At 38.3% G+C, this 23403-nt stretch overlaps 4 protein-coding genes across 8 annotated transcripts; all 4 read right to left on the minus strand.

The window, feature by feature from the left end:
* Positions 1-65: 65 nt before the first annotated feature.
* On the minus strand, positions 66-4534 carry LOC125219136. The gene is made up of 9 exons (XM_048121018.1): positions 4124-4534; positions 3037-3225; positions 2434-2510; positions 2128-2218; positions 1853-2047; positions 1520-1776; positions 852-942; positions 519-726; positions 66-453 (listed from the first exon to the last, which is right to left on the minus strand). The coding sequence occupies exons 1-9, from the start codon at positions 4313-4315 to the stop codon at positions 239-241; spliced, it is 1515 nt and encodes a 504-aa protein (XP_047976975.1). The 5' UTR covers positions 4316-4534; the 3' UTR covers positions 66-238.
* A 1386-nt stretch (positions 4535-5920) lies between these two features.
* On the minus strand, positions 5921-8873 carry LOC125220748 (pollen-specific leucine-rich repeat extensin-like protein 1). The gene has a single exon (XM_048122893.1). It carries the CDS (start codon positions 8871-8873, stop codon positions 6138-6140), a length of 2736 nt encoding a protein of 911 aa, XP_047978850.1. The 3' UTR covers positions 5921-6137.
* A 445-nt stretch (positions 8874-9318) lies between these two features.
* Positions 9319-12745, minus strand: LOC125222635 (putative late blight resistance protein homolog R1B-16). Its single transcript, XM_048125357.1, has 3 exons — positions 12244-12745; positions 9642-11842; positions 9319-9561 (listed from the first exon to the last, which is right to left on the minus strand). The coding sequence occupies exons 2-3, from the start codon at positions 11744-11746 to the stop codon at positions 9549-9551; spliced, it is 2118 nt and encodes a 705-aa protein (XP_047981314.1). The 5' UTR covers positions 11747-11842; positions 12244-12745; the 3' UTR covers positions 9319-9548.
* Positions 12746-13597: 852 nt separating this feature from the next.
* LOC125223277 (zinc finger BED domain-containing protein RICESLEEPER 2) lies at positions 13598-17143 on the minus strand. Of its 5 annotated transcripts, none has more exons than XR_007176686.1 (5): positions 16762-17143; positions 16206-16436; positions 15108-15940; positions 13902-14927; positions 13598-13748 (listed from the first exon to the last, which is right to left on the minus strand). XR_007176686.1 is itself a non-coding variant. In XM_048126354.1 (5 exons), the coding sequence occupies exons 1-5, from the start codon at positions 16805-16807 to the stop codon at positions 14010-14012; spliced, it is 1950 nt and encodes a 649-aa protein (XP_047982311.1). In that variant the 5' UTR covers positions 16808-17143; the 3' UTR covers positions 13598-14009. The 5 variants fall into 5 exon arrangements, 3 of the variants coding, with proteins under 3 accessions (XP_047982311.1, XP_047982310.1, XP_047982312.1); XR_007176685.1 differs by having other exon boundaries at positions 13598-13834; XM_048126354.1 differs by having other exon boundaries at positions 13598-14927; positions 15108-15527; positions 15606-15940.
* Between the last annotated feature and the right edge of the window lie 6260 nt (positions 17144-23403).

Genomic DNA, 23403 nt, shown 5'->3' on the forward strand with positions numbered 1-23403 from the left:
TCCCATGATTCGCATTAGTTATATTTATGTTTAGCACTACTTGGGTGGCGATTTTGCAATAAAAATGGACTGGAAACGTCATTAAGTGCCATTCTTTCCTTTAATAAAACAGATAGCCTCCCAAGTAATGATGGAGCAGCGCAGGGCAAATCGAACTAAAGATTCAGAGACTATTTACAAATACAAGTAGAGAGGTGTTTGTCCGAATGCATTTTGTCAGTAACAATTTCTGCAACTTTCAAGCAGCAGCAGGCATTGAAGTAGAGATAACCAAGTAACTCAGATACTCAAGTCCTTCCTGCATTTTACTCAGACCTGTGCTGTGATCAGTTCGGAGATTTTCTGTGAACAAAATCGCCTTTTCCTCAATCGACTTCTGAGGAAGACCTTGCGACTCAGCAGAAGAAGCATTTCTCATGGCTGCTGAATACGATTCTGCTATGTCTGATATGCCTGAGCAGAACAGTATAAATAAAGAGACCGTTTTATGAAATAATACTATTAAGTTAATATTTTACCAGTAATAAAACCATTATAGACTGCTTCCATATTTTCTGTCACTGATTGTGCCTTTGATCTGATAATCTTAGCTCTTTCGACAAAATCCTCAGGCCAATCAATCTTCACCTCAATCTCTTGATCCTCCAGCTTGTTTGCTTCGGATATGATGGACTTCCCAAGCTTCAGAAGTTGAGTTACCGCAAAACAGCAAATTTCAGAAAGCCTCTGTAAAGATGAGCACAAGGGCTTAATGAAGTATCTAAAAATACAAAATGAACTTTTTAACCATTCAGTGGACTACCACCTAGAGCAGCTAAATCAGTGATAAAAATATAAACTCATATGCGTACATGAACACCCTCTGAGTGAATAGTATCGAGCCTTCCAGAAGTTCTATGAACGATATCGTTTGGAGCCAGTCCAGCCAAAGCACTTGCAAAACTGCAAAATATTAGAATGTCATGTTTGATGTTCAAGTCCAAGAATTAATAAAATCGTAGTAACAAAATAGCCACATACATAGATACTGTAATTAATAAATTAAATTGGTATTAAATGTCCATCTATATTTTTCATATAAATCACCAAGAACTAGTCAGCCAAACCTAACTCTCCTCAACTACCTACTCCTAAATGCGACTGCATATCTTGACTCTTTACTACACTTCTCCCCCAACACATTCTTGCCCTAATTAAAGGTAGTCCATAAATTCACTGCAACATCAAGAATTTCTTAGCGTGTTGAAATTCTTGATGGAGACAAATAATTAGGAGTCCTTTTAACTCTAATGAATAGTGATTATGATGCGAATGAATAAGGAAAAGAAACAAGTTCATTTTTGACACTGAATGAGGGGGGTATCATATCATCACAGATTCACAATAATAGAAACAAACATATCGGCAGACACCCTCAACCCTAAGTTCTATGCCATAATATGGCATGTTTTAAACCTAAAAGAGAAAATAAGATGATACTCCTACTAAATGTAATCGATAATGTTAAAAGGATTTTTACCCTGCAGCCAATTCAGCAGCCTTGCGAACACTGGAATCGTGCAATTTTTTCAATTCATTCACGGTATCTTCATTTCCAGCCTCTTTTTTCTTCCCTTTTTCTGAATATGTAACACTGCCATCAAGTTCAGAACCTAAATCAAATATGCTTTGGACTTCTTTCAACTTCCCATCATAAACAGATTTTTCTTCCAAAGATAGTTTAGCCTTTCTTCGGTTGTATAACAATGCATAGTGGTTGGATAGTGCCTCCAATTCCTACAGGAAAGATTATACACGCATTAATTTGAGCTAAATTTGTTACAGATGGATATTTAAGAGCTAGAGGATATACCTCCAACTGTTCTGGACCTCCATAAATATAGAAGCACCTATCAAATGAAATTTCTTCAAACAATTGATCTTCATCGTCATTACCATCAGATTTCTTGTCAGCTAGGATCCCAGTTTCTGAAATTAAAAGATCCATGGTATCTTTTCCTACTTGCTCTAGCACATGCATGCCCTTAGCTGTAAAAGCTTTTCCAGTCTGCATTAACATAGCAAGCAAAAGTGATAAAACAGACAAAAACTCTGGAGTTTTAGAAGGTAACAAGATGCTAGACAAACCTCTAATAAAGATGGTGCAACTGGACCAGTAGAGCCAGGTAGCTTGCTATGTTGAACTGAATCAGCTATATTTGTAGCTGAGTTCTCAATCCTAGGAGATATGAAAAATGACCAAGAGGTCAGCGACTAGTAGTACTCCATAATTTCATTATGCTGTATCAAGCAAATAATAAAGCATGTAGATAAAAGAACCTCAAATGAACCGAAGACTAGCACTGATTCAAAAGCATTCCACATATAAAATGGGCAACCATGTCAAAAGAATTTCACACTGTCGTGATGTGCTCGTAAGCTAGTGTTGCTCACCCTTTCCATGCAGTTCCAAGAGCTTGCCAAGCTCCGGAGGCAAAGGTTTCCACAGATGTATCAATAGCCTTCAAACCCTGCATTTACAGAACACAATTAACTGTATACACCCTCAGTCCTTAAAAAATAGACAACTTTGTAAATGACATGGGTTATAATGTACAATTGGTAAAGTAAGAAAGAGATGGAAAAAAGTAGAGAGAGAGAGAGAGAGAGAGAGAGAGAAGGTAGTGGAAGGAGTGTTAGTGGATTATGGGGTCCACATTACAAATGATGTGCAAGATTAGTATTTGTTGAAAACTTTTCATATTTCGACTTTGTCTAATTTTGGGGGACGACCAAAATGGTAAAACTAGTTTATTTTTTTGGGGAACGGAGGGAGTATGAAATATCAGAGCTAGCTTTTGCAAACATTAAATGGATGCATTCTAGCAATACTTAAGAGAAAGTCATATAGGATCTTGAATCCTTGATTTGATGGTCATGTCATGTTAAGACTTAAGAGAAAGGAAATGAAGGTTTCAAGGCAAGAAACAGAAAAAGGTCAAATAAAATTTATATATCGATATGTATATGTATACATATATATTTCACATGACCCACTTGGCTAAAGAAGGAGTCTTCACTGGCTTTCTCTAGTTTATCCAGAGCTTCTTTCCGCTGCTTATCACGTTCATCATCAGTTTCCTCTTCCGCTGCAGACGCTTCAGTATTATCCTCCTTGGAAGATTCTGAATTTTCATCCACTGCATCTGAAATGCTCTGAGCTGCTGTCCTGGCAGCTTCAACTGCCTACATTTACAATGGCATTCAACCAAACAAAATCCAATGAGAAGTCGAGAAGTCGTATCAACTGACTGGAGAGTCAATAATGCAACTTAAAAGAGGGTATGCATTGTGTGTCAGAATTACTGTTATACAAGTAAAAAGTAGTTTTATTTAAAAAATACTTTTCTTGACCATAAGCCTCATAGCTTAGAGGTATACTAGTATTCCTAACATTTATAGAAGTTTTTGATCAAGGTCCGACCCAATTTCTTCAACTGCCTCCCCAACTCAAATGAAAATGCTTCCTATTAATGTCTCAGAGAGCTCACAGTCCTGCATTCTAAAAGAACATTTTACACTCTACATTTACTTGCCAAGTGGATCGAATTCTCCTTCAAACTGCAAGATTCTATCCTTGAAGCCATTCCAACGCAACGATCATCTCCTATATTATTCTTTAGTCTTTACCCTTGGGCTAGTCCAATCCAATTTACGGCATATCCATATTTTCACAAATTAAAACATTAAAGAAGAAGCAATCCAATCATAAATATATACTCGTACTAATGTACAAGCTCCGAACGTAATTAAAATGAGCTTGTGACTGATAAAATTTCGAGCCAATTGAACATATTATATAATGAACATTAGCCTCTAAAGCATAGATTTCAGACCCACAGATAACTCCTCATCTCGAACAAATTTCCCAAACGAAGGAAAAACAAATAAACCTAAATACTTTCACTGATTCAAGCAAATCAATCTCACACAATCTGCACTTTCAACCAAATCATAACCATTATCCACATTTCAAATATAAGCAAGGAAAACACATACCTAAACCAAAACGAATGCAGTACTTATAACTTAAAAGAGAAAAATCTGAAAGAATGTATTGGTTTCCGATCGCAAAAACACATACATTGCGTGATATCTCTTCAGCCGCTTCAGCAGCAGCTTTCTGAAGATCCGAGAGATACGAAAGAGAAAATCCCCATCCACCCCATCCGCCGGCGGTCTCTCTCACTGGAGATACCTTGTGTGCATCGGCTGCGGTACTTTCTTCGGTTTCGAGCTTCACTTCGGATTCAGATTTCTTCGAATCGTCAGCCATGAAGACTAAATCAATATCAATTATACTAACTATTGATTTGATTTATTCAATCACTACTTTTTCGGATGAAAATGAGATTGGACTCCAACCAATTTTGGGGAATTGCTTGTTCTGTGTTTAGGTTTTGAATTGAAAATGCTGTTCCTTCTTCAGCTATGTGGAAATCTGCTTCAACGTGGTCTTGAAGGCAACGAAAATACAAACTGCGCCAATTGTTCAACATCTGATACGTCGTCGTTTCCACCAACGAGAAATGATTCCATTTTTCACTATACAAAAATAGAATTCCATTGTTTGTCCCTAATAGAAAAACGGAATAGTATACCAACTTTTTGCGTAGAAAAAAGTCCGAATTTTTTTCAAATGTGTGATATAAAGAAAGTCTTAGTCACAGAATTAGCTAAGCAAATGTTTAAATATATGACCTATGAACCATAAGAATCATTAATGAAAGAATTTATATAAGGAAAAAAAGTATTGTATCAACCCATGATTTTTAATTAATTTGTCAAAAAATGCAATGTTAATGTTACAATTTAAATTTATCGAGGTATGAGGTTATAGTATTATGTACTAATAACGAGTGTTTATCGTGCCACGCAATATTGATAAAGAGTCTTATTTTGCTATTTCAATCCGTCACATAATAAAAGTCATATTTCACTTTTGCCATAAAAGATAAATAGGCCCCACGTAAACTTTTTTCATTCACATTTTGTTATAAAACTAATATATATAAGTGGAACTCATATTTCACTAACTTATTCAACTCACTTGTTTTACATTTCTTAAAATTCATGTCATAACTAAATAGGACTACTATTCCGAGACGGAGGGAGTAGTTTTATGGGACTTGATGTTGATGTTGGATCCCCCGATATAGAGAAATCACATCAGTGGTGCTGTGTACTCACGTCCCAATTTTTTTTAAATTTAATATTTTAATAGTATATTTTTAAATACTCCCTATGTCTTGCATTATGAGTCTTATTTCTTGCATGGGTTTTAAGAAAATGTTAAAAAAAAATAGGTGGAAAAAAGTTAATGAAATACGAGTCCAACTCATATATATTAATTTTAAATGAAATGTGAGTGAAGATGAGTTAGTGGAACGTGAGACCGTATTAAAATGGTAAAAGTGAACTTGGACTTCTATTTGCAGATGGACTAAAATGAAAAAACGGAACTCTTATTCGCAGCCGGATAAAGTAAAATATTAGGATGGAAGTGCACAACACCCCCGCCAGGTGCGGATCTATGTATATAGTTGGTGGGGCATTTGCCCCTCCTCAAAAGTTTATACCGGTGGTATTTTTCTCCAAATTTAATTTTTTTTTTTTTTATATTCTCTTTTAAATGTCCCTTCTCATTACTACAAAATATGTTTATAAATATATTTTTACCCCTCCTTATATCAAATCCGGGCTCCGCCCCTGACCCCGCTATGATTTTTCTTCCCAGGGGATCCGGGTCCACTTTTATGTTGGTGTAGAACTTTTAATTCTGATTTTGATGTACATTATAGGTATGCTATAATGTTGTTTAAAAGTATTTATGATAATATTCAATATATGTGATATGAGGTACGAAATGTAAGGCGGCCGACGAGGTAAAAAAATGTCTCAAAATGGAAGGTTATTTTTTTGGTGTTGTGTGTATGTAAGAGAATGTACTTGTTGAAAACCCCAAAAATGATACTCCAGTAGTAATAAAGAAAAAAAAAGAAAGAGAAGGTGAAGCTTAAGGAAGTGAGTTCGCGTTGTACATTAGTTGACAACAGGTCATGAATTAGGTGAGATTTGATGACATTACAAAGCTTTTTTTAGTAGCCCTGGATTGCTGGTGGCGGAGGAGATTGGTATTTGGCGCCCAAGTTCATCGGCAGATCAATTGGAGTGAATGTAGGCGGTGCTGGTGGTGGTGGAGAGTGGACGGGTGGTGGTGGAGAGTGGACTGGTGGTGGCGGAGAGTGCACTGGCGGGGGTGGAGGTGGGGAGAAGACGGGCGGAGGTGGGGAGTGGACTGGTGGTGGCGGAGAGTGCACAGGTGGGGGCGGGGAATGGACTGGTGGTGGTGGGGAATGGACTGGAGGTGGAGGAGAGTGGACTGGCGGGGGCGGGGAATGGACGGGTGGTGGTGGGGAGTGGACCGGTGGGGGCGGAGAATGGACTAGTGGTGGTGGTGGTGGGGAGTGGAGGGGTGGAGGCGGAGAGAGCATTGGCGGTGGCTGGGAGTGGACGATTGGTGGAGGAGACGATTGTGCTGTTGGTGGTTGGGAATGGACGCCCGATGGAGGAGACGAGTGCACTGTTGGTGGCTGGGAGTGGACGCCCAATGGTTGGGAAGGAGACGGATGTGATTGATCAAACCATGGACTCGACTCGGGTTTCAAAGGCACCGGACTCCCTGGTTCTTGCGAAGGAGAGGGACCCTTCTGATGTGACTTGGACAGAGGTGAAAGTGACTCGGATTGTGTCGGAGAAGGAGCCGTCTCGGGTTGTGGCGAAGGAGAGGGACCCTTCTGATGTGACTTGGACGCAGGCGAAAGTGTCTCAGATTGTGACGGAGAAGGAGCCTTCTCATGTGGCTTAGGTTGTGATGGAGAAGGAGTCATCTCGGGTTGTGGTGAAGGAGAGGGACCCTTCTGATGTGACTTGGACGCAGGCGAAAGTGTCTCAGATTGTGACGGAGAAGGAGCCTTTTCATGTGGCTTAGGTTGTAATGGAGGAGTCATCTCGGGTTGTGGTGAAGGAGAGGTACCCTTCTGATGTGACTTGGACGCAGGCGAAAGTGTCTCAGATTGTGACGGACAAGGAGCCTTCTCATGTGGCTTAGGTTGTGACGGAGAAGGAGTCGTCTCGGGTTGTGGCGAAGGAGAGGGACCCTTCTGATGTGACTTGGACAGAGGCGAAAGTGTCTCAAATTGTGACGGAGAAGGAGCCTTCTCATGTGGCTTAGGTTGTGACGGAGTAGGAGCCATCTCGGGTTGTGGCGAAGGAGAGGGACCCTTCTGATGTGACTTGGACGGAGGCGAAAGTGTCTCAAATTGTGACGGAGAAGGAGCCTTCTCATGTGGCTTAGGTTGTGATGGAGTAGGAGCCATCTCTGGTTGTGGCGAAGGAGAGGGACCCTTCTGAGGCGAAAGTGTAGGAGCCTTCTCATGTGGCTTAGGTTGTGACGGAGAAGGAGCCGTCTCGGATTGTGGCGAAGTGGGAGTTTTTTGCTTCAGCTTGGAAGGCGTCTCAGGTTGTGACTGGGGGGGAGTCTGCTGCCCCGGCTTGGATGGCTCAGGTTGTGGAATGGGTGACTTGGATGGCGGAGAGAAGGTCTCAGGTTGTGGCGGGGTGGAAGTAGTCCTCTTCGGCTTGGAGGGTAGTGGACGTGTGTCCAGTTGTGGCGGTGATTCAAGCTTCCCCTTGGGAGACTCTCCGTGCTCCGGCTCACGACACCCTTGAGCTTTACAATCCACTGTGTTGCTCAACACCGTTCGACATTGATTCTCAGTCCTCTGCGCTAACTCCCCAGGAATGCAGTTGTTAGCACCCTCGAACATCACCTCCGGGATGGCGTCGTGGTCGCAGCTTGCATGCTTGGCGTCGAAGTAATTGTAGGCGTACGTGAAGTTCTTCAAGTTAGGCAAGCTGCACACGCTTTCCGGCACGTTGCTCCTGAACTTGTTCATGGCTATGTTGACAACCTCCAACCTTTGCATGTATTCCATCCCCACCGGCAAGTCCCCGATGAACCTGTTCCTGCTCACGTCGAAAATCACTGTCGAGTTCAGTAGGGTGACCTCCTCCGGCATGCATCCTGATAGTTTATTATCCGACACAATCAGTTCGTCCAGACTGCCTGCCATCTCCCCGATGCTGTGTGGAAGGCACCCTATGAGGTTGTTACTAGACAGCACTACTACGGAAGCAGGGGAGTTCCCTAGATTCTCAGGAATGGTGGACCTGAATCGGTTGTTGTTCATGAAGATGGCATCCAGCTCCTTATCAAACAATTTTTCCGGAAGCTCCCCTTCGAAGTCATTGAACCTTAGATCAAGGTACTTGAGCTGCGGCAGCTCAAGGACAACCTTAGGGAATGGTCCCACGAAGCGGTTGTTGCTCAGATCCAGCTCATATAAAAGCGTGAGCTTCTTGATGCTCTTGGGAACGAGCCCGCAGAATCTGTTGGAGTTCAAGTGGAGGAGACTGAGGTCGGTAAGGTTGCCGATCTCATTGGGGAGGTGGCCGGCAATGTCCCCATTGTTGAGGTCGACTCCCGCCACCACGGTGAGCGAGGGGTCGTCAGGAGCCTGGGCGCAAACGACGCCATTGTAGGAGCAGACGTCAAGGCCAACCCAGTTGGTGGTGAAGTTCATTGGATCGGAGTAGATGGCTTGCTTCCATGCCTCAAAGGCATGGTGCGCTTGCTTCAGCCTATTGTTTGGTATGAAATCATTATTTTTGGCATGTGCGGATGCGTGAGAGCACGATAAGGAGAAGAAGAGGAAGAAGATGCACACGATGAGAAAACAACCGTAAGCATTCGTTCTCCAAGGGTTCTCCATTCCTACCCCTAGGACAAGCCTAAGACCGTTTATTGTGTATTGTGAATAAGAAAACTAGAAATCACCGTGTTTTTTGCATCCTCATAAACTAGTTTATGGAACCACCATTTTCCTCTCACCACCACAACATTTGAGAGGTCTTTCACAATTCCATGGATTTATTTTCAATCACGTATTTTACACCACATGTATTTACTATTTTTAAACCTTGCCTCACAAATATCATAAAGATGAAAATCAAACACCGTCACTAGTATATTTAACTAAGACAGAAGAAACTGCAATCACAAGGTCAATTTGTCTCGTGCTCGGGTGGATGGGAGTGCCAACCGAAGAACAACAATTGAAGAACTTACTTCAAGATCTTTGAGTTCAAAGTAGGCCTGCCAGCAGCTAATAAATGAATGCACAATATACACATACTCATGGATTAATTAACAGCAAGTTATAGAATATTTTGTTAGTCCCGTAATTTACTGAAATGAGGCAATTGCCACACAAACAAAGTACCATTATTAATGCCTAAACTGGAGAATATTCATGAGTCACCACAATGCAGAGTTTAAATATGGAAATTCCACTTGAAAGTTTTTCTTCTTCAACTCAAAATGAAACATAATTTATTCGAACAAAGTGCGAGATCAATCACATCATCAGTATAGCTGAACTTGATATTCATGTTGGTCCCCTGCAGTGATGAACAAGTCGTTGATCTAAACATTAGACAAACATTATATTGAATTTTTGTTGCCAAAATTTAAAATTCACCTCGCAAGTGCTGCTGCAACCGGACCAATGATGAGTGCCAGAGGCGCATCAAATTTGCTGGTGGCTCGTTGCTTCTGTTGCTGATCAATCTTCACAGCAGACTGAACTAAAGAAGGGCGGACACGCTCTATTTCCAGTTTCTCAAGTTTACCTCCTAGACACACTGGGATTTCTTTGAGGTTTTCACAGTTATTAATCACGAGAAACTTGAGATTGGGAAAAGCCTCCGGTGTGGCCTCCCAAAGAACTAATCCTGCCTGAGCAATGAGCAGGAGTTGGAGTTTGGGAAATGTGTCGTTACCAAGATTCCAAGACACTCCAACGAAAGCATTGTCTTTCAGCTTAAGAGCCTCGAGGGTTTTGATCATGGCCAACGTGGACATGTGCTTCCATTCGAGGGATGTATTCATTAGTGTCAGTCTCTTGAGATTTGGCGGGAAACAGCTCCTTGGGGGAAGATTAGGGAGCATATCTTCAGATGCCCGTTCACAAAGCTTCAGCTTTTCAAGATGATGCAATTTTTCTAGGAAATTATTTTCAAAAATGGAGGCCAGTTTCCCAGAAATTCCCAAGATCTTGAGGTTTACAGCATTTTTGGAGACGGCATCAGTGCAAGATTCGGGTGCCAATCTATTCAATGTATGAAGGTTCTGCCCTGCTTCGCTGTCGGATTTAGTACTTTCTAGGACAATAGCTGCTCTTGTCTTGAGATACCTCAGCCGCACCATCCTCCACAAATTTGCTTTCATTGAAATGGAACGAAACTTGGTCTCTACTACGAGAGATTGTAGGTTCCATAGCTGGGAGATTGACTCTGGAAGAGTTTTGAGAGTTACGATATATAAGGTGAGGTACCTGAGATGGACTAGCTTGACAACTTTTCCAGGAAAACTTTCCAATTTGATGCACTTGGACTCCAAAATCCGGAGCCTTTTGAAGCCGTCTGGTATAACTGCTAGATGCTCCGACTCCAGCTCGACCGGCCTCTCATAGAAACACAAAATCGACCGAACATGGGGACCTGATGGGTTTGTAGACAAGAACTTAGACAGATCCGAACGGAAACAAAGGCGATGAGATTTTTGTAGCTGAGAACCTGAAGGTTCGAGTTCCCTGGTCTTCGATGATCGTCTAACCTCCTCACACAAATTCTCCTCCTTAATTTTGGATATGCAGAATGCACGTATCATATCATGAACACGGCATGTTTTTACTTTATCCATATGATTAGTTTTCTCGACTTTGAGCAAGTTCCTACTGATGAGATCATTCATATTCTCCTCCGCACTTTCCTCGATGCTTCTTCCTTTTCTAGGAAGTACAAATCCTTCAGAAATCCATAACCCACACAACATCTTAGCTGGAATCTCGTAATCTTCTGGAAATACACCCAAGAAAACAAAGCACTCTCTCAAGTCATCGGGCAATCTGTGATAGCTCAACTCCACGACTTCTGTTATGCGTGTCGCCCTATTTTGTAAGGCTTCGCTCACACTTTGTGACATCGTCTGCCACTCATCCACAGCTGTTGATCGAGATTTCAGAAGCTGGTCCTTAAGAATACCTCCGATCACAACTATTGTCAGTGGCACTCCATCACACTTCATGGCTATATGTTCCCCAATGCCCTTCAAATCTTCAGGGCATTGATTCAAATCCTCAAATACCTCATACTGGAGGAGCTCCCAACTTTCATCACGAGTTAAGAACTTGAGATTGTGGGGAGGTCTATAAACATTAGATTGTTCTCCAACGACTTTCTCTCGGGTGGTGATGAGGACTTTACCCTCCCCATTGTCTAATGGCAGCACTGCCTGGATCTTTTCCCATGCATCAACACTCCATACATCATCCAGGACTAACAAGAATTTTTCATTTTCCAAGCACGCACGAACTGTTTGGGCCAATTCGTCATCATTGAGTCTCGATGTGTCTTGACTGGGAGTGAATTTCTTGAGGATTTGGAGGAAAACGTCCTTGCTGTTGAACACTTGAGACATGTAAACCCAAATGCAAATGGGAAAATGAAAACAGATGGACTCGTTCTGATAAACCTTCCATGCCAAAGTAGTTTTCCCCTGACCAGGTATGCCCACGATGGACATAACGTCAAGCTTGTCTCTTCTTTCCTTGAGATGGTCAATTATTTTAGCTTCCTCGTCATCAAAACCAATGACTCTGTTTAGTCTGATTGGTGTATCCTGTATGAATGTTACAAAGATGTAATTAATTTAGATAAAGAAATCCAACAAGTATGTACACCCCATACTATGATTGTCATTTGCATACATGAGAAAATATATCAACATAAAAGAAGTTGCATATCAATATATATGGGCGTAGAAAAGCATTAAGGCAGAATAATTACAGCTTGATGTATAAAAAATACTGTTACTTTGTTTGAAAATCAGTAACGACCATCCATCAATCAAGGTTTATGCACTAAACTAATTTTGAAATAGCAAAATAAGAATGATTATATGTGAGAAGTGATTATCTATTTTATGAAATAAATGAATTGTGTGTAATATTATTGCTTAAAACGTAGATCTTGAGTATGAAGTTAATCCTAAAAATAATGAAAATAAAAAGAAATAGTTACCCTTTTTGAGGACTCAGGTTCATCCCAGTCCTTGGCTCCATCGGCAATAGTCTTGAGGTTAGTAAACTTGTCAGCATCCTTATGTAATGGAGCCAATTTATGTTGTATAACAGCCCGGACCTCCTTGGCTAGGCTGGCACTTTTAATACCCACACGCTGTCGTAAGGATTTCTTGGCCTTGAGTTCGATAGCTTTGGTTAAGCAAGTGTCGATGGTATCCTACACCTCGTACACCACATCTCTAATCCGTCTCTCCAGTGCTTTCAACAACTCATCCTTCTTCTTCTTCGCCATCACCTTGAGGAAGGCCTTGAGTATCTCAAGGTCGTGGTTCAGCTGATCGAACTCGCTCTCCGCTCCGGCGATCAGATCTGCGTACCCAACCACAACCTCCTTCAGCTGCTCCAGCAGGAATGTCACTGCCGCCTCCGCCATTGGAGAGAGAGAGAGAGAGAGTTTTTGCCTTTTGGAAGAAAAAAAGCCAAGATGTGTGGTTTATTCCAAGTCAATGGTCGTCTTATTAAACCCCACTCTTTTTTAAATGCTTGTGGTTGTGGTTGTTAGGGATTGATTATTCTTTTGTTACCAGATGTACTACTACTACTATCTAGTTTTGCAACTTGTAAACCATCTTTAACATAAATCTTCCGTGCAAATTCAATACCGACCATACAACATTAGCCTGTTACATCTTGAAAACTTTCAATGTTTTTTCCCCCTAAATCCGATTGTTTCCATGAAGGCTTGATCCTATTAAGAGTAGGAAGGTTCATCGTAGAAGCATAGAAGCGAGCGAGAGTGCTTTGGATTTGGATCTTTGGCGCATTTAGTGAGAAACTTTGTGGAATTGACGTCTCCTCTGCCTTTTCTTATAAGCTCTTACTGTCATCCTTCCATTCTACTATGTATGATCTCTCTAGTGTTTAATGACAAATTTACTCATATTATATATTTAATTGATTTGAAGAATTTTGAAATATAAACTTAATTCAAACACAAATAAATATTACAAGTATCGAAGAATTAAAAATATATCGAATAAGAATGATGTTTGATAAATTTTGAGTTGTTGGGCAACGGTTATCGGTTGACCAACCACTAATGGATCGATGGAAGCAGGAGCAGCGAGCATGAGAACAGATGGATCATTGGAAAGGGAAATTACTTAGTAGCAGTATATTCTTATGCATGTATTCCACCTATAAGAGGTGCTTATTTATAATACTCTACTATCTAATCTATAAGGAAGATCCTAACAAAGCAAGTCTTGCTAATTAAGAGGGCGGTTAGCTTAGTTTTTTTAGTGTGCTTACAAGTTCCAACCGTTTATAGATATTATTTCAGTAGCTTATAATGCACATGTAATCATATGAGACTACCAACATAATGTATATGAACTACAGTTTCAGGAACATCTTTTAATGGCTGCCAACTGATGAACCTACTCAACATCACATCCCCTCTCATATACTCCATTCTTTAATTCCACAAGCCTATAAATTCTCCTGCACAGTAGCAGGAGGAATTCCAGTAGAGTGAACAACCTCAGTCTGATATAATCGTCTAAGCTCATATATCAAAGCAGTAACACCTGAGTCAAAGAGCCCTCAGATAAGCAAATATTATGAATCGCATAAATTATCAATCACCAAACTAACCATGGTCAGGCAGCAGCCGCGACTATAGGTGGTGCGTGGATTCAACGCGGATCCTTGTATCAACCCCGACCTGTACATACTAAATAATCAATGGTACACAAGTCTTATTCATAACACTTGCTTCTTGTCAAATCTCCTACTGCTACTCTCTGTTGCTGAAGCAACTTGCAGCTCCACTATCCTTTCGCAGTCAATCTCAGTGGATTTATGCTTCAGCTTAATCCCGTTTTGCATCCATGAATTCACACAGAGCAAAGCTTGTGTATCATGTTGTGGTATGGAGGACCTCTGTCTATCGATTTCATTACCCTTGGCACAGAATATGTGCTCAGGCAACGACACAGTTGATTGCACAGCAAGAAAATCACGAGCCATCAAAGACAACCTTGGATACCTAGAGCTGTTCACCTTCCACCAGTCGAGAACATCTGTTTGCATTGGAACCGGGGGCTCAGACAAGTACTGAGTAAGCTCATCTGTAGTGGAACTCATGGTGGCCCTCCTTTTCTTACGAGCAATCTCCTCTGCAAAAGATGCATTCCCTCTGTCCTCTGGATCCTGAGTAGTGTATGAGTTGCCGACAGATGAAAAATAGGGGGCGGAGTAATTTCTGATGAAATGATTTCTAGCCTCCTCCATGTAGCTTTCTAAGTTGAGATACTCGGGAATGAGCTCAACCTTTATCCGGGGATCAAGAACCGCAGTCATGTATATGAACGCATTGCAGACCTGGTTGCTATAGTATTGCACTTTGGCATACATATCTTCAGCAGCTTTCTTGAGCCATTCAGGGGTTTGCCTCGAGTCTTTGCAGGCCAATATTGTCTCAGAGATATGATCCATGAAAAAGAGAGCCATACCTACTGTGAGCAATTTACTCATGCACATATCGTTTATGGTCTTATAAAAGGGTTCAAAATATTTGTGCATGATATTAACAACATTTTTCTCTGCAGTATTGAGCAGCAACCTTCTACCCAATTGTTCTTCGTGCTTCCTGACTACAGTTTCCATCGATTTACCAGCCTGCAAAGAAAGTATATTTCTTGAATGTGATTGTTTAAACAAAAAAGTGTCCTTTTTAACCACTCTACATTCTTTTAAAAAGCTATGCATAAATAAAGTGTATCAAACCACCATGACCATACTGTCAACTTAAACCGAAGTTATGTTCTTTATCTCTGGTAATACAAGGATAGGGTTTACCTTCCGCGCTATATCAAGCATCTGATAGTTTCCACTCCACCGAGATGAGGCATCAAGTGGGAACTGCCAGTTTCCTTCATGGTAAGCAGTAGTAAATTGAACAAAATCCTCAGACATTTCTGGTGATGAATTCAGTTCCATAACAAACTCCCTGATCTTAATAATCACATGTTCTGTGCTTCGTAACCCATCAGTTACAATTGAATTAAGAGTATAAGCAGCACAAGGAACACAAAATAAGTTAGACAGTTTCTGACTGTCCATGTCGCCTTTCAGGGTACATGAGAGAATCTTAGTCTCAAGATTGTACAACCTTAGAACTTTCAACAAAACAAAATAGATGTCAGAACTCTCACAAGGGCTTGGAATGTGACAAACATCAAGAAGAACATTTTGGAAGGACCAGCTTTCATCAATCCACTGACACGAAACACTCATGTAGTTAATTTGCTGATATGAAGTCCAGGAATCAAGAGTTATAGAAACTTTGGAAGAAACCTGCTCCAGAGTTAGTCTTACAGTCTCCTGCATGCTTCTGAAAACTTCGTGCAGCACTTTGTGGAATTTCTCCACATTCCAAAGCTCAAAAGACGGATTCAGAAACTTAAATGTGTTTGCCAGCCACCTTTCTGCCAAAGTAGAAGAAGGAAGGGATGCTACAAGGAGCCACTTAACAAGCAACCAGTTCAGGTGGTCAACCTCCACAGAAGGAGATTTAGTTGGCAATTGAGATTTCTTAGCAATGGTGACAGGCTGTGGAGCAGGGCTGGTGGAGCACTCCCCCATCTTATCATATCCTGGATGTCGATTGCTGAGATGCCTCCCCAAATTGCCTTCGACACATGAGAAAATCTTGAAAATCTTTAGTAACAATAATCAGGAATGCATACAAGTCAAATCTTCAACAAGAAATGTTAATGTTTCATCAGCAATTAAAGCTTTCAGGTAATAACAAGAATATACTGAGGGCCGTGACAAAGAATTTCTAGCAATTGGAGTTGCAGCCTCAAAATAAGTCCGAACATAACATTACATAATTACTGGCCATTTGCACCTGGCAATAGAATAATGAAGTGCGAAAATCAGTTGAGAAATAACCTGTTGCAGTGGCAATAGAATAGCTTTGGCCGCAGAATTTGCACCTTCGACTCTTCCCATCCATCACTGTTTCAAAATATTTAAGATATACCGAGGTCATGGTCTTTTTCCTGGGCTTTGTATTAGGAACGGCACTCCCCTTCTCGATAGAAGCTAACCCAATATCAGCTGGATCAATTTGGGGGATGACTGCTGCACTCATCGCCCCCAGAGACTTCGGATCCATATCCACTACAAAATAAAAAAGGAATCTTCATTGAAGTGTATAACGCAACTTTAACAATTTTGAAACAAGAAGCACGGCTACATTTCCACTTCCGTCTTTAAAGGCTCATTCTCCTTCTAATAAGGCATTCAAGTGATCTCAGTTAGAATATACTGCACTTAAATATGCATAAAGACTAATTCGTTGAAATTCCTAAAAGCGAAATCAAATGCCCGAGCTCAAAAGAACCAAGGGAGCAAGCTTCGAAGACTTCACAACACAGATTCAAATAAGTAATTCACACAACAGAAAATCAACTAAACAGACAAAAAATAGAGAGAGAACATCAACCTTTCAGCGACTGATTACTGTATGAATTGTTAAAACCCCAATCCATCACATTTCGAGCTGCAACCGATTCTTAATCTGTTTCAAACTCAAAAACCAAAAAGAAGCGACCGAATTCAAGCTGAGGCATCCAATTTCATGCTGAGAGACAGATTGAGAACCCGGATCAAGAGAATCCGAGGTGGCGTATATGGAGTTCTAGGCGTTGGTGATCAATCGATCAGAGAGGAGGAAAAATGGAGGGAAGATACAGAGATTTAAGTTTAATTGAAAGAGTTGGAGCTGAGATTGTAGAGCGAGCCGCATCTGAGCCGCCGAGAGGAATAAAATGAGAGGAAACGAAGAGAGAGAGAGAGAGTACGAGATGAGAGAGAGAAAGAGAAGCAAAGCCAGCCGTCAGTCACGCCAACACCTAGTATTCTTTATTTACATAAAAATAACTCTGGCTGGTGGGGTTGCTCTGTTTGCAAGATTGTATCCGAAATTAAATTTATAGTATGTTTGGTTAATGAGATTCAATCCTAAAAAACTTAATTTAAATGGATAATTATGAGATAATTAGTCATACACTCATAGCTAACCCCTTATAATTAAAATAATCTTACATCTCAATCCTAGATTGAATCTTAAGATTATTTTATCTTGGAATCGAACACCACCGTAGTATTTCTTTAGACGTATAAATATAATGTACAATATTCACTAGAAATATAATCAAAATGTAAATTTTAAATATTGTACAAACTTTAAACTATTATTTAAACAGATAAAAATGTCAATAAATTATAAAATAATAGCAACAGAAAATATTAATACAGTGTCAACGGTTGACACGTTGTTGACATTGTATTGGCATCAAAATCTTAAAATTTTACAATATATTAATATTGTGTTGACATTGTGTTAAAAGATTTGAAGTTTATACAATATTTGAGTTTACGTTATATCACTACTCATATTCAATGTATATTCAAAATGAAACATTTATTTAATTTATAATGTCATGATTTATTTTTGAGCAAGGAAATAGTGATAGATTAGTACTCCATTAGTACAAAATTACCGAGATTATTATGACGTTGACTCATTAATACTTTTGGTACATTATGATTTATTGTGTTTTAGAGTTTGTTTGTGTTTTATGGTTATATGAATTTTAAATTTAATGGCTGCAACAACGAGGATTTTAACCGGAATTTTGGTCTTTAAGGCATTAGATTATTCATCGCTTGGTCAACTCAGACGCAAATTTGTTTAGTTTTATCAATTCAATATCATTCAATTTATGCATTTTGTCTTCGTAAGTTATTGTTTAGGTTGTGCTCTCTGGTTTTGGTGTGTGAAGTGTGAAGAAGTGTTGCAATTCCAATTGAGTAAGTTGAAATCGCAACAAACAATTTTCTCATACCTAATCCACTTAAAATCACAATTTCCATAAAGATCTCCAGAAAAATAAAAAAATAAAAAATAGGGAAAATAAAAACAAATACACAAACTTGATCGGAATACTTCCTGAGGACCTTGAGGAAGAACATCCCAGCCCAAACGAGGCCTCTTTTTCTTGGGCGTCGATCCATCGTCAGTTCAGTCACTTGTTCCATCAACATATCCGTAAAACAGACGAAAATCCTAAAGAGAAAATCCAAGATGATTTTTTACTAGTATTTAAAATGGAATCATTTTTATATCTACTTTATTTTCTCTCTTTTATTTTATTTTTTTCACTTAACTCAGTATAAAATAAAGTTGCATAAAATCTCTAAACCCAAGAAAGGAGGGGTCAACTTCCTTAGGACGGAAGAGTATGAACTTTCGAATTTTGAAATAGTTAATATGAAGTCCACTCACTACTTACCCTATCTTTTATCTCTCTCTTTCATTTACTAATTATACATACTCGCGTCGAACCAAATATTTATAGCACTTCCTTCATTCCATTGCATGTGATATATTTCTTTGACACATGTTTTTAGGTAGTGGTGGTAGTGGCTAAACGAAGAAAGAATAAAATAGGAGGAGGACAAAATTAGAGAGAACAAGTAGGAGAGAGGGTAAATAAAAAAGATAAAATATTACTTATTTGTAATTAAACGAAATGTGTCACTTATAATGATACAGAGAGAGTAATATTTTCAAGGAGGGTATGTAATGCACGAAAGTATGCCCTAAGGGCATTAGCAATAAGGGCCCTTCTCCGGAGCCCATCTCAGAGTCTATCTCCAGTTTTTCCTGCCATGTCAGCAGGCTCATCCCATAGCCTATCTCAGAGCCTATCTCATTTCATTTCAAAAACTAAAAAAAGCATAAATATCTAAATAATATAAATAAAATTACATAATAAATTCATTCTTCGATGTATTACAATATTGGAAAACAGAATACAACGAGAAACGAATTTAAATAAAACATCAGCCCCTCCGATTCCAAAGTTCTTCAATCGTATCACATTTGGACAATGATGGGGTTGCTCTCGCTGACATCGGAATCGGAATCTGAATCCGAATTGTGGGTGAAGTTAAACATTTATAATGAGAAAAAGTGAGAAAAATTGTGAAGTAAAGGATGTGGGTGTATGAAATGAAGAGAATTGAGGTATTTATATAGGAGAAGAAAATTAAAAAATTAATTAAAAAAAAATGAAAATCGGTCGAGCCTCCGCGCAATGGAGGCCTATCGCGGGCCGATGCGGAGCCGATAGGTGCATCGGCCAAGCCGATTTATCGGCGGAACGGCGAAGGCGATTGGGAAGGGAGATCGGCTCCCTCCCCACTATGGCGACCGGTGGAAGGCGATGGGGGGGCCGATCCATCGGCTCTGGGAATCGGCCCCCATTGCGAATGCTCTAACATAGCCCGATTTCGTTGAAATAGGGGGCCGTACGCGTGGCGTTCTCATGGCTAATGCTTTATATGGTGGATAATTATAAATATGAGCTAAATTTGATCTTTTATGTGGGCTTTGTTGAATAATATGAATTCGATTTAGGACCCAACAATAATTTTATTGGCGAAATTAGGTTGCCATGCGCTTTGACGAATTTACCTATGCTGATGTTTATATACCCCTTTTGATGTGTTAGCATCAAATTAGTACTCTCCTTTTCCTTTAAATATTGTCATATTTTTATTGGATACGAATTTTAAGAAATGCATAAAAAGTATGTTGAATAAATTAGTGGAATGTGTCATACTTTTAAATATAAGGTTTATAAGAGCATCCTTAACCCCATCCCGGATTTGGGCCGCAAGTCCCCTCCAAATAGAAAAACAAAAAAAAATAAAAAAATACAAATTCGTGGGGACTTGCGGCCCGGCCCGAACGCAATTAACGCCGGGACGGGCCGCATGGGATGCGGCACGGGCACGCATAACGCCGGCCGCGACGGGACTCGGGAGCGGCACCGGGACGCAACTGCGTCCTCGGGACCGTCCCGGGCCGAGACGCAAGCTGCTCCAACGCTAAATTCGGGCCGGGACTCGCGAGTTGCGGCCCGGACCGCCTGCGTTAATGATGCTCTAATACTCCCTCTGTCCTTCATTAATTGTTCACTTTGATTCCAGCACAGGTTTTAAGAAATGTAAAAGAAAGTGGGTTAAAGAGTTAATGGAATATGTGTCTCACTTTTATATATTGATTTTATAATAAAATATGAGTAGAATAAGTTAGGGGAATGTGAAACCGACTTATCATTTATAGTAAAAGTGAAAGTGGACAATTAATGAGGATGGACGAAAATGGCAAAAGTGAATAATTAATGGGAGATGGATGGAGTAAAATATAAGTGAGAGATGATGAATGTGGAATCCACTATCCTAAAAAGATACTGTAAAAAGTAACATATGATAAATTTTGTTGGACAAATAACAGTAGAAATATATGACAAATTTTTGAGGAGCATGAGGAATTTGCAAAATCAATATTTTAAGGATAAAGATTAATGACCCCATTATGAAATATTTTAACAATAAACTTGGTTTATTGTTTGTGCATCATTTTTTTTTTTTGGTATAAAACTTTCAAGCCAGAAGATGACAATTTAGTATACCAAAACCAAAACATGATACAAATAGCAAATTTAGTGATGAACACCAAAAGTGCAAGTTTGATTCTATTTCTATGGGTTTTGTAAGAGCATCTTCAAGAAAATAGGTAAATAATGAGGTAAAGTCTTATAACTATTATATTTTTTTTATGAAAAATCATTCTTTAAAAGGAAGGACTTTTTAGAAGGTATTATACATTTTTCCAGGTTAAAGAGGTATGTTTACCTCTCCATTAATGAAGAGGTAAATATTATAACTACTATATTTTGGAATGCATCTTATACTATTTTTTTATTGTAGAAAATAATTTACTTTTTTATATACCTTTTCTCTTTGGAGGTTATTACGTTTTGGAATTGTATATTCCTTTTTTTTTTAGAAAGTAAATAAATGGTATATCTTTTCTATATATATTACCTTTCTTGGATATGCTCTATATAGTGTTTGAAACCAAGCTTGATATATTGATGAGGTTGTCTATATATTAGATTTGTCCCACGTTACTTGATACATTTTCACAATTATTTTGGAAAATGATAATAAATACTCAATTCATCCTTAAAAAATAAATAATTTTGTAAATGACATGAGTTTTAATATACAAATGGTAAAGTAAGTAAGAAATGAAAAAAAAGTAAGAGAGAGGGGGGGAAAAGGTAGTGGAAGGATTGTTAGGGAATTATGAGGTCTATATTATAAATGATACGTACATAATCAATATTTGTTGAAAACTTTTCATATTTAGACTTCATCTAGTTTTGGAGGACGACTAAAAATGGTAAAACTAGTTTAGTTTTTGGAGATGGGGGAAGCAATTAAAATGGAGAAAAAGTAAAGTAAAAGAGTGAATAATGTAGAGAAGAGTTTTTTCTATATTATTTTTTTATCTTATATTACTCTCTTTCTACTTTAATTATTTATTTGTATCAATTTTTAAAGAGTGAACTACATAAATGGTATATGATCTTTCACATTCGCACATAAATGGTACCTGATCTTTATTTTATATCGTTTTTGGTACCCTGTGACAAAAATAACCCTGGGTACCAAATATGTGAAATTTTTTTACAAAGGATAATTTTAGAAATTTCAATTAAATAGTACTCCAAATATGTGATTATTTTGTTTTCCTTTCTTATTTCTTTTTTTTTTCTTCTTTAGTTTCATATTCTTTCTTTTTTCTTCACTTTCTTCTTTCTTTTTAGCATTTTATCTTCCTTTCTTTTTTCTTTTTCTCCTTAGTTTATATTTCTTTTTCCTTCTTTTTTCTTTTCTCTTCTTTTTCTTCTTTCTTTTTAGTGTTTTATACACACATCTAATTGCATTCATAATATAAATCAAGAACAAAATGCCTAATTAAATTAATTATTTAAAGTAATTAAATCAATTGAATATTTTTTATTAAATTTTTTTACTCATTTTAAGGTTGAAACACCTAACTAAAAATATTCAACTCTTTATATCATTATGAATACAATTCACAATGTTACATTTTTATCAAGGCTATGTTAATAAGTTACTAATTTAATATAAACTAATAATAATAATAATATTATGTGATTCATAATTTATATAATTATACTACAATTATTTATTAACTACTATCAGTTTTTAGTATTATAACAATAATTAAATATAATTATATCTATAATTATAATTAAGTATATTTGAATAATATAAAAAAATATATTAATTATTAATCTATAACATCAGAATAATAATATTAATATTGATTAGAAATAATAGTATAAAAAGTGAGGAGAATGAGAGAAAATATTATAATATCACTTTTGGTACTAATTTTATGTATACCCAAAATATCCTTTATGACATAAATGGGAAAATGTATTTGTTTAGAGGGCATTTTGGGAAGAAAATTACATCAGGTACTAAAAATGTGATTTATAGATACCAAAAACGATATAAAATAAAGATCATGTACCATTTACGTGTGAAAGGTGAAAGATCAGGTACCATTTATGCAGTTCACTCATTTTTAAAAGTAAAAAAAAAAGTGATTCAAGTAATATGTGATGGAGGGGGAGTGATCAATTGCTAACTCATCATTTAATTGCTAACTACAACTAATTTAAGGCCATAAGATTTTAGAAAATGTGTGGTCTACAATTTGCCACGTGTAATTTTCGTTTTTTGTTGATCGTATTGGCATTTCGGAATTGATGATCTAGGCCTTTAATTTGAATATCTAATGGCTACTATTTAGTTGTAGTTAGCAATTAAGTATTAAGTTAACAATATAACATTCCCCTGGGATGGAGGAAGTACAGTTTTATATAAAGGCGTAGGCTAAACCTTCAACTAATAATTTAACTCATCTAATCTAACTAAACTTGGGGAGTGATCAATTGTTAACTCATCATTTAATTGTTAACTACAACTAATTTAAGGCAATAGGATTTTAGAAAACGTGTGGTCCACAATTTGCCACGTGTAATTTTCGTTTTTATTAATTAAATCGAAAAAGATAAAAAAAACTCCAAATTAGGGTTTTGGATGAAAATGTCAATATAGTGTTTCGAAAATATCAACACAATACTTTGAGAATGTCAACATAATGCTTTAAGAATGTTAACCCATTGCT

This window comes from Salvia hispanica, chromosome 4 (assembly GCF_023119035.1).
Source record: "Salvia hispanica cultivar TCC Black 2014 chromosome 4, UniMelb_Shisp_WGS_1.0, whole genome shotgun sequence".
In the NCBI taxonomy this organism is placed as follows: Eukaryota; Viridiplantae; Streptophyta; class Magnoliopsida; order Lamiales; family Lamiaceae; genus Salvia; species Salvia hispanica.